Source organism: Gadus chalcogrammus, chromosome 5, assembly GCF_026213295.1.
Source record: "Gadus chalcogrammus isolate NIFS_2021 chromosome 5, NIFS_Gcha_1.0, whole genome shotgun sequence".
Classification (NCBI taxonomy): domain Eukaryota; kingdom Metazoa; phylum Chordata; class Actinopteri; order Gadiformes; family Gadidae; genus Gadus; species Gadus chalcogrammus.
In genome coordinates, this window is record NC_079416.1 from 8,522,169 (window position 1) to 8,537,970 (window position 15,802).

General features: G+C 46.1%; 1 protein-coding gene across 2 annotated transcripts in view; it reads left to right on the plus strand.

Annotated features, from left to right (window-relative positions):
- LOC130383238 (kinesin-like protein KIF6) overlaps positions 1 to 15,802 on the plus strand; it is a 54,812-nt gene that overhangs the window by 15,544 nt on the left and 23,466 nt on the right. For both annotated transcript variants that reach the window (XM_056591339.1, XM_056591340.1), the window contains 3 exons: positions 6,116 to 6,219; positions 9,334 to 9,439; positions 11,386 to 11,497. In XM_056591339.1, coding sequence (XP_056447314.1) covers positions 6,116 to 6,219; positions 9,334 to 9,439; positions 11,386 to 11,497 — 322 coding nt within the window. The remainder of the gene's footprint in view (positions 1 to 6,115; positions 6,220 to 9,333; positions 9,440 to 11,385; positions 11,498 to 15,802) is intronic.

Sequence of the window (15,802 nt, forward strand, 5' to 3'; positions counted from 1 at the left end):
CTTCAATGGGTTCTGTTCCAATCCCAGACGGGTCGGTTCCAGTGATTGGCGACAATGGCCGGGCTCCATGTTTCCATGAGCTGACGAGCCCGTCCGTCGCATGCTATTTACACCGCCCTCACGCTCTGTTAGCATTCTGCCTCCCTCTTGTTTACACGCCCCGCGACTCTGTTATGGCAGGTCCTATCCCAATACCTCAAGACTCCTCTGAGCTGCACCCAGCACCAGATGAGTTTGTATATGCATGTCGAACACACACACACACACGCACACACACGTGTATGTACACACACACACACTTGTAAATACGCACACACACACACACACACGCACAGGCACACACACCGGCACACGCACTGACACATGCATGAAGACACTTGCGCACACACACACATCCAATGTACAAAACGCACACACACACCCACATGCTTATACACAGACGTGCACATGCATGAATGTACGGACGCAGTCACATGCAAGCACGCGCTGACACATGCATGCCCGCACTTGCGCACAAGCACACACACATCCATTTGTATGTACAGAAACGCACACACACCCACGTGCTTATGTACGGACGTGCAAATAAATACATGAATGTACGGACACAAACCCACACACAACCATTCATATACAAACATGGAGAGACAGACAGACAGACAAAAAGACAGACACACATGGACATACACACACAAACACACGCACGCACATAAGTCCCCAGCACACACAGAATGGAAGCATTTATGAACGTACTGGCAAACTTTCAGTGCTTAAAACAAAGTCAGACTGAACAAAAAATGTGTGATCTTTACTTCAGAGGTCTCGTATATATTTCTCTCACATGCCTTGTATGACTCAATATGAGATTTATTTCCTCGTGGTAATGCTGTGTGAGTCGTGGTCGAATCACGTCACAATGGAGGTCGTAACAGCAGGACCGACTTATATAGGGGAATTACAAGGTCAGTTACCAGTAGCCACACTTCATTAAACACCTATTCCAGCGCCACGTTTGTAGGGAGGAGAAACGCTTCGCTCACGTTTCACCGGTGTTTCACATTTCAAGCCATACTCAAACTGCATTGAGCAATGCATCCGCGGACCCAGACTCTGTCAGATTCTACCGCTGTTCTTCGGCCAAAAAAAAAAAAAACGTGACCAAACAACCGCCACCGCGACCCCGATCTCCAGGCCTCTCCTGGAGAGACTTTTCTTGGCACGCCAGGAGATATTGAGTCGCCAGTCATCATCATTATACCCTCTCCTGATCCTCCAACACGGGCCCGCCGTGCCCGGGGGCTGCTACTGTGTAGCTGCACGGGGGCTTGGCTGTTCTACTTGCAAACCCTGCAGAGGTATTTTTAAGAGAGTCTGCGGCCTCGACCAGTAATTGTGCCGGTGTCTGGCAGCTTCCCGTTCGGGTCCGGGCCCGGTTACGGCTGTAGGCAAACCGTTAAGCATTCACGGGCAAAGCTCCCCGTCTCGGTTTAGGGCTTATTTGGTGTGCTTTTAATTTAGTTTCTCTCTCTCTCTCTCTCTCTCTCTCTCTCTCTCTCTCTCTCTCTCTCTCTCTGTCTCTGTCTGTCTCTCTGTCTCTCGGATATTGGGGGGAAAAAAGCAGCTTGCAGTTTGCCGAATGATGTCACCAATTCTGGTCTGGGTGGGAAGACGGGCGGGGGATGCGGGGCAACGGTCAATAAAATGCCAGGTTCTTTTTTCTTTCCTGTCTGAAGCGATGCAGTCCCCTTGTCTGATCTGACTCAGATCAAACTATTTGTTTATTTGAGGTCACTTTGGAGCAGCCATCTCCCAGCCAGATGGAGGCCCCCCCCCCCTGGCACCTTGATTGAGCCACAGCGCTGCTCGCAGGGTTATACAACGGGCCTCCTTCAAAGGGAACACGACACAGTCCCTTTAAACGATCGGCAGGTATGTAGGCTACGGGCCTCCACCCCGGGATGAAACCATATTTGAACCAGGGAACCATCACGCCTGGCTGGCGGCTGGAGTGACCCCAGGGCCACGTACACAGTCAGTGCAAGGGCCACACCGCGTCAGGCTGCCCGTGTCTTCTAGACGTGCTAAAGCAACTGCTAATCCTCTCCCCTCCAGTCTAGACTAACCCCCCCCCCTTGACCTGCCCTCCCTCCTCCGACCCCGAGGTTCAGAGGTGACGGGTGGCCGTGGTCTTGGGTTCTAGATACATGCACATGTCCAATACAAGCTGCACCCCACGGAGGGGATTCAAACCTGTCTCTTTAGGGCTGCTTTCAATACAGACCCCACCAGGAGGAAAGAGAGCTAGGTTGTTTGCAAGATGTGAAACGAATGATCATTTATATATCTTACTAAGACCTGTCAACAGGCATTTCAAAAGAGTATGAGTGTTTAAAGCTCTACTTCAACTTTTCTGGGCTTTATCAACGCCACGCTTTTATTGAAGTGGAAATTCATATCGCGTTGGGGGGAAAAAATCGAAATTGTGCTGCTACACTTCACTCTTCCAAATATGCTCCCTTGTGAAAATGGAGCCGACTATATGGTGCCGCCGGCTCACTGTTGGTAGGTGGTCTGGATTACCAGCTTCCTTTCAACGCCACTCACCCCTCGTCCCCTAAACTGTCAAGGTAGTTGGCCTCACGTGGGGGTCTCATGGGTTTACACAGTGGCTGGGTGACCCTCTTGAACCTGGGCCCTACTCTTCACTCTATCTATAGCTCTCTGTCTCACATGCACACACACGAGCATGCCCACACACACACACACACACACACACACACACACACACACACACACACACACACACACACACACGTGTCACATGAATGTCCTCCCTTCCCCCGCTTCTCCAGCTCATCGTCAACTCCAGCTTGTGGGAGGTAGAATGCGATTCCTCGAGCACTACACAGAGTCTTAATGATGCCACACGCACACACAATATCCAGCCATGTCTGTCTGAGGTAGGTGGTTGGGTTGGAGGAATTGCCTTTGGGTATAGGTAGCAAAGCAAACCCCTGCCCTACTCTCCCCACAAAGGGTTTCCGTAACTGCGCACTGATTGTGAGCGGTGCAGAACGTACAACATTCATCTCAAATGGCTGCATGTCGTCAGTGTAATCTGCATCTGTACTGTGGCCTTTTGTTTGAACAGGACTATCTGCTATCAAAAATCACAGGCATCAAAATTATCCTTATTATTTGCAAATATTATGTCGCTTAGAAAATAGCCTGCTTCCAACTAGCAATGAGGTACTGCAAAAGGGCTTTCCAAAAGAGCCGTTCATGTCCCGGTGATTTCAGCTGAACCCGGGTTTTCTTCGATTTTCTCACCAAGCCACCCTGACCTAGCGCTGCAATGCGATTGGCTGACATCATGTGTCACATGGCCTGAGACAGGCTTTATTCCTAGCATGCGGTGGTCCCTGGCGCTGCAGTGGCACTGTGTGGCTTGGGCCCTCTGAAATAGACTGCAACTTAAAACTGCATGTCCAGCGGCCAGCGGTCGGCTAACAGCTGGGAGCATTACATCAGGTTGGCTCTTCTGAACGACACTAAGGGAGGGGCTAAGGGCAGAGGTAGGCATCTAGGAAGGTCAATGCCTATAGAATGTAACACGGGCTGGATTAGCCATGAAATGTGCCCTAGACTGGGTGACTCTTAACTAAAATCTTGCAGTTTCTTTTCAAGAACTGGGGGGTTGTTTGACTGTTTCTGTGTTTGAGAAGGGGGCACTCGGCGGCCGGTCGTTACTCTGCTAAACTTTGTCTACTTTGTTTGACCTCTGACCTTGCGTAAACCCTCTCTGACCCCATGGCTCCCTAGCGACTGAGTGTCAGGAGTGTCGTTGAGTCTGGTATTCAGCTGCCACCTTCCCACTGGTTTAGTTGGTCCACCGAGACAATCCTGGGGCTGGCAGTGGTTCTGTCCTTAGGATGTGTGGTCGTGAAACCAGATATGCCATGCCATCATTTAAAGAGAACGAGGTAAAACTGTCCTTCTTGTGAGAAAACCCAGACACTAAAAATAATATTACCATAACAACTAAATACTTTTAAAAACCTGTTTGCCTTGGTTCCATAAATTAATTTAATTCCCTCGATGAGTTAGGTCAAACCTTATATCAAATTAAACCCGTGCGGGAGCATTTCATCGTTGGGACCACGAGTTGTTTTTTCCATCGATTTTGGCAACGAGGTCATTGCACCACCACACCGCACGGCTTTTTACAACTTGTCGTAGTTATTAAAATATCCCGGTAACATGCAATTTGAACAATAATACTGGTGGTGGCTGGCAGACCGCAGTGTTTTGATAGTCCCCTCCTCACCCACGGCGTTCAGGCGCAGCCTCGCATGCCTTCAAGACGTGTTACCCGAGAGAGGCCGGGGTCCGTGCTGGCCTCAGAGCCAGGGAGCGCAGTGGGCTGCCTGCACTCACATCAGACAGCCATAGGTCAAGCGGTGGGGTCCGCCTCTAGCTGCTGGACGTGGACCCAAGGCAGAGGGCCTGCGGCTGGATCCTCCTCACTGGGGGTTAAAGTCCTGAGCCTCACACTGACCGGCACAAAGCTAATCAAGAGATAAACAGAAGAGCTACAGATGGAAGAATACAAGGTCTGGGTTCTAACAATCCCTGGCCGAGGGATTGTTTCTTGTGTTTATAGAAAAACAATCAAGGGTCTTGTAAATAGGAGCCAATCACTTGTTTTGCAAACCTGCTTGTGCAGCACTTTATTTTGCACAACTGATTCACTCATTGTCGCTAAGTGGATGTGGTCAAAAAGTGCAGACCTTAATAAATTCCTTTTTGTAATCGATTGATGTATTGATATCGAGTGTTGTCAGCAACAGAATCATTACTGATACTATTTGCACTGGCACTTTAATCAACTATCAAGAACTGGCTTATCCTAAGAGTCAGACTTACTATAGCCTTACTATAGTCAGTCAGACAACATTCTCTCAACATATTGACCTCGCCAGCCGCACCTACCCCTTTAACCGGGGCCAAGAAAAGATCTGTGGCACCAGATCTCATCAACAAAGATAACGTAGATATGATGACCCTGGATGAAGATGCTTTGCTATCTTTGAAAATTATTCCTTAGATCTTCAATGGCTCAAATGAGTCGGCCTAGTTTGTGCAGATATTTCAGGTTCATTGAGGTTCATTACCAGCACTCAAGGACTTCTTTTGGAACTTGTGCAGAGTGCCGCAGGCTGGGAGCATAGTAACGTTAGGGTTTGTGGGGTTAAAAAAAATCTCTGGAGCTGAATGGGTGGAATCCCTTTTAATTATTTTTTCAACATAGCCTTCTAAAAAGTGGCCTGTCGTCACACTGTCTCTTCTCGGATCATGACTCTGACGTTAATGCACATTCTTGCTATATCACACTCGCTCTTATTTCTTTATGAGAAGATGGCTATCTACATACCTCTCTATAGACGGCCGTAAGTGCCACTGTCTGGTACTTGGTGAGCGGTGTCTTTTTTTTTAACAAACATGCAGTAACTGGACACAGACGGCGGTTACCGACGGCAACCTGCCCACTGGCTGAGTGCTCTAGAGCCTTCACAAAACACTTGAACATAGATGGGAGCCCGATGAATTCATGCGCTCTGTGCCACCGGATATGCTTAATGCTATGTTATGGTGTGCTATCATTAGCTTCCTGTGTTTCTCGCTGAAGCATCCAGTTGCCTGGAATCGCTCAGAGTTGCCCTCAAAATGAATCGGAGATATAAAGCCACAAAAGTATTTTCAGGAAGATTCGGTCATCCACTGGCATAGGCTTTCTGGCGGCCCTTTGTGTGTGTGCAATTGGCTATTGCATACACACACTGGGCAATATTTTTCAATTTCAACTTTTTATGCCGCAGAAAATATTGAACATTTATCCTATTTGTGCTATAAGCTACAAGTTTGAAAGACTTGATGGATCCCCTGATCTGTGTGTGTGTGTGTGTGTGTGTGTGTGTGTGTGTGTGTGTGTGTGTGTGTGTGTGTGTGTGTGTGTGTGTGTCTGTGTCTGTGTGTGTGTGTGTGTGTGTGTGTGTGTGTGTGTGTGTGTGTGTGTGTGTGCGTTTGTGTGCTTTTATTTCCGTGTCCATCTCAGCTGATTGCCCGCCTGAAGAGGGAGAACCAGTCCCTCAGGGATGAGCTTGCGATGGTAACGGGAGAACCGAGACAAGAGCAACTCACTCAGGACGAGATCCAGAAGTAAGTCAACCACCCACCATGTGCTGTCATTGTATGTTCTTGTTCGATTGTGTGTCCTTTTTTACTTTTACTAAAAATCTAGAATAAAAAAATCCATCAGAACCAGAGATAGCTTCATTAGAGTGTGTTCTGGGAAAGAAATGCTTGACAAGCCAAGGCAGTAAAGTATCGGATATAGAGAGTACAGTCAAGAATGGCCTCTACAATGTGCCGCAGGAGTTTTAACTTTCGTTTCTTTTACTTCTTCCAAGAAAATGTCATTTTGCGCTGCAGTTCCCCCCCGTCCAGAACACCACCCACCTCAGACCCCCAGTGAGAGACGAGATGGGATCTCCTTTTGTCCTTTTGTGGAGGGTGCTCGTTCGTGTCCGTCACTCCAGGATAATTTGTATAATTATTAGACCTTGACGATAACAGTTTATTTTTTGTGCTACAGAGTAGTCAAAGGAATAAGACTAAAAGGAAAAATATTAAAAACAACTGCCCTAACCAGTTGCCGGCTTCATGGGGGTTCACCTTGGAACTGCCATTTCTTGTCATGGTCAAAGAGGGGTTGATATCTAAAAAAAAATGTAGCCGTAGAACCTCGCAATATGTTTTACATTTTACACTTATTTACTAAAATGAGAGCATCTCTGATCCAAGCCTCCACTACTTTATTGGTTGGTTTAGACCCCTACAGTTCCAACTACAAAATGTAAGTGCATTCCCAGCCAGCTGCCCCTTTATGTGAGGTTGTAGAGTCATCTATTAAAAGAGACAAAGTAATCGCTTTATGTAGCACAAGAAGACTAAATGTAACATACGTGACAAAATGAAGAACAAGTAAACCAATGAACTTTCTCCCACTGAAGCATCTTTCCAAAATAGATGCGTGCATCTGCCACTATCCTGAGTACTTCCAAACAAACATAGAAGACTGTGTAGCCTAAAACTCATACCAGGCAGAGTTATAGACAATAGCAGTGAACAGCATGAAAGGAAAAAATACAGTTAACCAATATAAGCAAGTGAGATAAGGGGTGTTAGACCAAAAATAAAGGCAGCATGAGAGTCAATGACCTATAGTGCCGTCAACGCCGGATGTTAGCTGTTTTAGGAAAGTCCAAGGCTTTATCTGCGGCCTGATTCAGTAGTCATTTAAACGTGATTTACGGCCAATAGTCATCGTTCCATGGAGCAACGGGGGTCGACAGAAACAAACTACCGGTATATTATATTATATTAAGTATAATGAACATGCAATCAAATAAAACTGCACATTGGATTAACAGATTTTTGCTGCGGCCTAGCGTAGCTATGGGAAGCGTGACCTCACTCCACCGTGTTCAGCCTTTTGTTGGTTTTCCACGTCAATCCACAAGGCCGCCGCCGCCGCTACATCGCAGCCAGGCCTCCATCATAGTTAAAAGTGTTCCCCGCTGGCCCGTGCTCCAGCCAAGAAACCATTTTTGTGCTTAATTTTTAATTCTCCTTCCCTCCACATGGAACCGGGAGCCACGTTTATTCCCCACGCGTCGTTCAGGGCCAGATATTATCCAGCGATGGGGCGCTCTCTCATCCAGGACGTCCCGTCTCCAGCGTTGAAGTCTTTAAAGCTCCCCCAAGCACATCCGCACAAGGCTAGCCTTTTAAAACCATTAACCCCCTTCCACTTCATTGTGCTTTACTCATCAGGCAAACTCGGAGCGACTCTGAATGATGTCTGCCATCACCTTCTTTCGGTGTACATGCTTATTTATTTGTCATTTTGGGGAGTACGTTTCTAGGGACTGCATGTGGCAGAAGATCAACACCCTGACCTATAAATGTATTTCTCATCAATGTTTGCTGCATCCTCTCCAATCTTCCACCCCTGTTCTCTTGATCCAGATGGGGCAGTGCACGGGAGTCTGCTTCTGCTGTATATATGAAATAGAGACTCAGGGCTCTGGAATGAGGACTTTGGTCATCATTCCTCTCGTTGTTCAGTTGACCGTCGTTCAGTCATTTGTGGAATTTGAGCTGACCAGGTCATGTAAATACTATGTTCTTCTATTCCCTCTACAACATAGAACCCAAGCTTGTTCTTTGTTCCGCGGAACTCATCGCATGTCTTAGCTTACCGCCATTTGGAAAAACGATTGAGTCCTGGTTCCGTATGAAAGATGATGGTTCCTTTCTCTGTAAATATTGTGCATGGCGTTACAGGGATCCCCTCTCTCTCCACACACACACACACACACACACACACACACACACACACACACACACACACACACACACACACACACACACACACACACACACACACACACACACACTCGGCAAATTCTAGCCTTTTTTTTATCATCAGGGGCCCCCCCCGTGACAGCTCGCAGGGCCCTGAAACAGGAGCAGCGCGTTTGTTTTGAGACCCCGGCACATGTAAACGGCGGTGGGTTTTCCAGGGTGGCGTGCGGCGGCGAGATGAAGGACCGAGCGGAGCACAAACGACCACACGCCTCCGGGGTCTGCTGCACCAGATCCATCTGGCCCCGGAGAGCTCCGGCGGGGGGGTGCAGGAGTTTGAAGAACCAATGTTTGGACTAGCCTCTCCTAGTAGTTTATCAACAGGCCCCGGCCCCAGTGGGGACGGTGCATGCGTTAACCCAAACAGTTTTTCTTTTCTGACTGGTTCTTTTATTTGTATTTCTGTGCACAAATACAGATTTCCACTCTCGGAGTGGCAGCTTTCCAGTCCCGCTTCGAGTGTGATAGAGAGGCTTTCCAAAACGCTATATAGACATAGAAGTCTGCGGTTCGGCCCAAGGAATGTGTGTGTGTGTGTGTGTGTGTGTGTGTGTGTGTGTGTGTGTGTGTGTGTGTGTGTGTGTGTGTGTGTGTGTGTGTGTGTGTGTGTGTGTGTGTGTGTGTGTGTGTGTGTGTGTGTGTGCTTGTGCTCATGTGCATGCATGTTTGTGTGCTTGTGCGCATTTGTGTGTGTGTGCACATGGATATGTGTGATTGTGTGTATTTGTGTTTTTTATTGCACTACTTGTACATACTACTGACAAGTGAATGCACTCGTTTTGCATCTACTAATATTTGTGCACTGCATTATCCTTTATAATGATGTGGAATGTGTGTTTCTAGGTTAGAAGTGCAAGTGAAGGACTTTCTGGACGACACTGACCCAGAGGCGACACTGGCACTGGGAACCGACCTCCAAAAGATCCGCCGCTGCTTCACTTTACTGAAGGTACTCTGTCTGAGCGGCGCGCATCGCCCCACCGGTGTTCCTCTATAGTGTGATATGTTATTCATTGGAATCCAATGGAGTCCTCTCCCTCTCAATCCTTTCAACAGATGTTATTCTTGGAATGGGTTGCATGACATCGTTGTTTAAAATGGATGAACTTCTCTGAAATCCATTGTTGAGTTTTTTTTCTGTCCCTTTTTTCACTTTTTGAAGCTTGTTTGGTCTTTTGGATTCATGTGCATTCTTGGGTTGCATCGCAGCATATGGTGCGCATCAAAGTCTGATGTGAAGGGGATGGGGAAAAAGTAATGCTCACTCACAGTTGATGGACACGGTGCCATTGGGAACTCATTCAACATGCTTGGTTGACTCCGTGCACTACCTCCCCTGGTGTCCAACTCATCACATAAGTCTTTGGACTGGCTCCCCCTACTGACGGCCCCTGTGTACTGCATGGTCTCATGAATACCTGAAATACCATTTTTTAACGCCGGATTTCAATCAGTTTCTTTCAATCCCGATGACCATCAATCAGGAAAGACAAGCCAAGGCAGTAAAGTATCGGATATAGAGAGTAGCACAAAGATAAAAATGACATATATGTCATACATGTATATGTATATCTTGTTGAACTGTTATTCACAGTGAGTGGGCAGTGGTGGACTCGGCTGGCCGTCCGGTGTGACCAAGGGAGGCGGTTGGCACCTCACTCGGTAATTGGTTGTTGATTTTCCCATGGTCCGACTTGGGCCCCAGCCACTCAATGTTTGCCGACCGTCCTCAGTCAACTAATTAGAGATAAGGCGCCAAATGTTGACCTATACTCTACTGCGAGGTAGCCATCTGTCCCGAGGTATGTGTTTTGGGAAAGATACATACAGAGGCCCTGAATGGTCTTAAAATAAAACTGTAAAACATAATAATGATACAAACGTAGTGGTTAGCTGTTCCAAGACCCCCAAAAAGGGATATTCGAGTTTTGTTCATATTATTTTCAAGCCCAGCGTGCCAATTGTGGTGTAAAAAATGAAATAACTCACATTTACAAATACACTGCATACAAGATTGATTTGGTTACTGTGTTGTTTCAAGTGCTCCTTTCATTATATGTTGCCCGTCACTGCCCTATTTTTCATGGAATGAAAATCACTGTTGAAGGCAAAGCTCAGAATTATGACACCATTGGAAGCACTTCATACAACTGCATTACAACATAATCACTCAGTAATTACACAGGGAATTTTGTTGATAATACATAATAGAGTTCAGTGTTTTGCACTCACTGACACCATTTTAAGTACCCAGTGATTTGAGCAAAAGTGAAAACTCGTTTAAAAGGTTTCATCCAATAAATATAGATTAATCATGCCATTCTAACCAGCATTGAACCCATCGCCGAATGGTTTCAATGCTGGTTATAATGCCATGATTAATCTATATTTATTGGATCAACAGCTTTATTCACTTAATTTTAAGTCCTTATTTACTTATTCTGACGTACTGTGCCAGGCATTCCCCGCACCCCGTTCCAGACTGTGTTTATCCCTCTGCATTTGTTATGAGCGCTGAAACACAACGGCTCCTCTTGGGTTTACATTCCTGCGAGCATCGCACTCTGGTCACACGCTGGCTCATTCTGCAGTCCACAGGCACCCAGGATCTGGTTCACATTTCCCGTTTCTCCAGCCTGGTTTTGGTGTGTTTGTGTGGCAGTGCAGTAGCCTGGAAGGGTCTCTGACTGTCGACCGATTTACCTGACCCTAACCGTAACTCTTTAATATTTGCAGAATATCTAACAGTCTAGGTTTGAGAAATACGCATCAACTCTAGACTCCTAAACAATCGAAACAATCGTGAAAACTGTGTGTACTACAGGAGAGTTGAGCCAAAACAAGTTTCCAAGTTTAGAGTTTAATTGGCTGAACCTTTTTTACTTTTCCTTATAGACCATCGTATCCGGCCTTCGACAGCAGTTGACCATCATCCAGGAGAAGCTAGGACGTGCTAATGGGACTGGGAACGAGCTCACACCTCTGTCAGCAGTAGCTACAGCACCTGGTCAGATATTTCTAATCTTTTTGGAAAACACTATATATTTTTGTGGGATTGTAACGTTTCAGTAGAATGTTTTATAATTCCTAAAAAGAATTCCAACCCCAACAACGCCAGCCTCCCACGTCGATACCATCGCGACGGTGTGCCTCAGATGGAACTTAAAATAAAAAGTTTGAACTAAACCTAATCAGCTCTTGTTTCCGTACAGTGGAATCATAATCATGCCTGTATAAACACACAAACCATCGCGTTTAAATATGGTTGAATTCATCACTGGGCCTTCTGAGGTACACATGGAGCGTTGATGTTGTTTTAATACGTATCTTCCGATATACCTTCTTTTAATGACAGCACTTCATCATAATTGTCGTTGGTTGTTATCCCTCATTTTCAAAGATAATATTACTAATGGCTGCCCCCCTCCCGCCTCACCGCGGCTTTTCATTAGATCATCTCACATTAGTCGGAAAAATCTAGACGACTGTTTGATGATTTGGCCACAAAGACGAGGGCCCTCCAAAGTAAATTGGACATGAAGATATTCTTCCGCAGAGTTTGTTTTGGAGCATTCAGGCTTAATTAAACATCGACAGGGTACCCTTCGGGATGACACATGGACGTTTTTCCACATCATACATAAGTTGAACGATGAAGATCACGTCGTTTGGGAACACGCAATGCTTGTATCGCGTGTTCAGAAGCAAAAAACAACCTTTATTTCTACATACCTGTTCTCTCTATACAGATGGTTTTATTTATATTGTCAGAACTATTAATTCCATTATTTATTATAGGTCCGTGAGGGTTCCTGAGGAAGGTTTTCAGTGCACTCGTTCCACTGGGGTGGTTTGTCTGTGTGTGCGTGAGACATACTCTTCTAAGGCCTGTTGCCATGACATCAGCGCTAGCACTCCTATATGTTTACGACCCCCTTCCATCCAGTCCGCCGGTACACGCTAAGCCCACATCCGCCAGGTAATGGCCTCTTGCCTCCCATGTACATACAGTCATCTCCATGTCTCGGGTCCCATGCACCTCCACCCCCATCCCCTCGCCCTCTCCAGCTCCACCAACCTCGCCTTAATTATGTGAGAATACCCCTCCTTGGAGGAAGAAACCACAGGATAGCCAGGGGATGTGCCCAGCTAGCCCTATATAGCCTCCCCCCCCCCCCCACTGAGACACCTGGGAACTATTATTGAACCTCACATGGAGAGGGGGGAGAGAGAGCGATGACGCATCCATGGCCTAATGAGGAATACCATAACGGCACAAACAAAACAATAGAAGCAGGCTAATTTACAGACAGAACTGTGTGGAGGTTTTTTAAGCAGGCCCTACAGTGTGAGCGGTCCGGTGAAATAGACAAGGGCTGGTCAAAAACACACATTTACTTTGATTTACATTATCCTCTTGGAACACAATTTGAAAGACAATGCACCTTTTGACAGGGCCCAAATTTGGGGTTGGGTAAGGTAAGGGGAATGAGGCATGAGTTATCCCCTACGATAATTCTAGGGGTGGTCACATTGTGTCCATGAGGGGTTTTACGTAGCCTTCCAGCGAGGGGGAATAGTGGCAATAGACACTTCTCGGGTTAATCCAGGGGTTGAGCATGCGTGGGAAACATTTATGCACAATACATCTACAAGCCTTGTAAAGCGCGTAAACTCGGTCCATCAAACGCCTGATAAATGTCTGTTCTCGGCATACTGCTGCAGTCGTAGCCATTTCAGATAGAAATGGGATCCTTTAAGGTTTTGCCTTTGCGATATCTGTCTCTCGCACAAAGGCGCCTCCATTTTCCTAAACCCACTCCTGTCCTGGAAGTCTGGTGTTTATGACTGCGACCTCTTGACCCCTTGATGAGTCAGTAGGGCAACAGGGTTCAGGGGAGGATTCCCCAAGGAGCGTACGCTATATATGTGTAAATCTCTGGTGCTGGGAGAGTTGGTTGGTCGGAAAGTTCCAGAACAAATCAGGGGGTACGCGCTCCCAGCTTTAGGTGGAACGCGCAGGATGGGGAGTAATAACATGCAGGTTTGTTCTGTCTTGGCTCGCGTGTCCACAGCACAATGTGCACAAAATGCAGTCCGTTTACAACGTATCCATGACAGATCGGCGCTAACGCGAAAGTCACAATTGGCGCCGGGATGCGGTGCGAGTAATCCGTGACAATGTGTTTACAATCTTTGGCACCCCGGGCTTCCCTTAAGAGGCCCTTGGTGATTTTCAGATATAAACTCTCACGTCAAGTTATTATCCCCGCCTGATTCCCCTGGGTTAGAATAAGGCAGTGGAATTTATTGCCATAATTCAAAGGCCCCTCTGAAGCCCTGTATGACAAACTCCTGCATGCTAACGTCTGTGTTAGCAGATGTACTGTGCTAGCCTTGATTATTGATGTTTTTTTTATGTGTGCAGGCCAAATTTCACGCAGTGTTTTCGAAAGGCCCTTGACTGACTCTCTCGTACATAACGTTCTGGTGATGTTGAAAAAAGTGTTTTGTTGTCTGGATCGGGGACATGCTGTTTCACGAAGGAATCGACACCCAATACTTTGAACTCTCCCCAACCTGCTTACTCCCTTACTGCTGCTTACTTGATTAAAACTGTTTTAGTATTTCAGGGAAATGTATTCAAAGATTCACTCACATCGTTGCTATTTTTGGAATGTATCTCAATTGAGAATTGGTGTATTCTATGTTTGTATGCATATAGTCCCATCGAAAGTAGACAAATGTCATTGTTTGTAGTACACTCAAACACATCTTGTGCCAAATTGAAATAGATTATTTTATAGCGCTTTTCTCATATCTGCGGTTGCTGTCAGATTTTCGGAAGAACATCTCGTAAAATCATCAAGTGATTTTCAGCAGTAGGAGACAAACCCAAGCCTGGGGAGTTTGGTTTGCCAGCTGGGAAACAGTTCTGTGTGTCAATGCAAATGAATGTTGATTGATTTAAATTTCCAACTCTTATCCGTCAGTCTCCATCTTTCAATGACTCAATTAGGCTTTTAGGTCGCAGATTAGGATAGATTATAGTTTGGAACGGACATGTGTATGCGCATGCGGGTGAGTGCGTGCCGTGCACGTGCTCGGAGGCATTCCAAGCATTGGCGTGGAGGAACACGCACAGGGGTGGCACTTAAGTGGCACATCTTGATTGTATTTAAGTATCACCATGTGAGCGCATGGCAGAACGTGTTCCTAGCATTGCACTTATTTTTCTTATTTTATTTTTGTCTGTTATTGTTATTCTTTTATAATGTGTACGTTTGGTTTATTTGAAATGTGCTAATGCCAAGCTGTTGGTTGACCATTGGAGTCATCTATCTCGGTAGCGTCTTATTTGTCCTGTTATCGTGGGTAAAGCAAAAGCCTCTGCAGCCGATGCTGGCAAAAGGTGGCTGATTACAGGACTCAGAGCTTCCTTCAAAGGACTGTTTGATGTGTTTTGATGTGGAGGCATGGCGCCCACTGATGTCAAGGAGTACATCATGGGACAGGTTGATGTTATACAGATTTCACATGTTTACCGACATGCCTATCTCTGGATTTAGCCCTCATACGCTCTGTCTTTTAATGGCGAGACGTTGGAACGAAAAAACGACCTTGCTACTCCACTCTGGAGAGTTCCTTTTAGTTTACAAGATTACGTGGCAGTGGAGCCATTTTTCATTGTGAATAACCACCGATGCTTACCTCAGGGAAGTCTAGCCTAGTGGTTAGGCTGTTTGACTCCCAGCCAAAGGGTTCTGGGTTGAAGCCCCACTGCCCACAGACCGCAGACTACCGGTGGGCACACTTGAGGAGGATGGCCAACTTGTATCTGCTAAATGCATCTGCTAAATGGCTAAGTAGCAAATGGTATTGGGATCGTTTGTTCTTTGATCAAGCTATGTTGTTGTTGTTTGTTCAGCAACTCTTAGGTCTGAATGTGTGGAATCACCAACAATACCATTAGATAACATGATTCTCACATGTAGTGAGTAAAGAAACTCGATCTTCACAACATAGCAAGAGGAAGAAGAAGAAGGAAGAAGTTTTTACACTGTTACTGCACCGATATTTATAGATAAATACTCCTTAAACTGTGATTTCCCTTTAAACTGTCTTCAAGTCGTTAATAGTGTATGATTTATTCCATTGCACAGTACAAAGTAAATATGCCCCAAGTATAATATCAATATAATACAAGTATTATGTTGTTCACTTATGACCTAGATGTAACCCTAGTTAGCCAACCTTAGGACATTTTGCGAATGTGGTGATTTTATTTTGTGGCTTTCCCATTTCTTCAGAG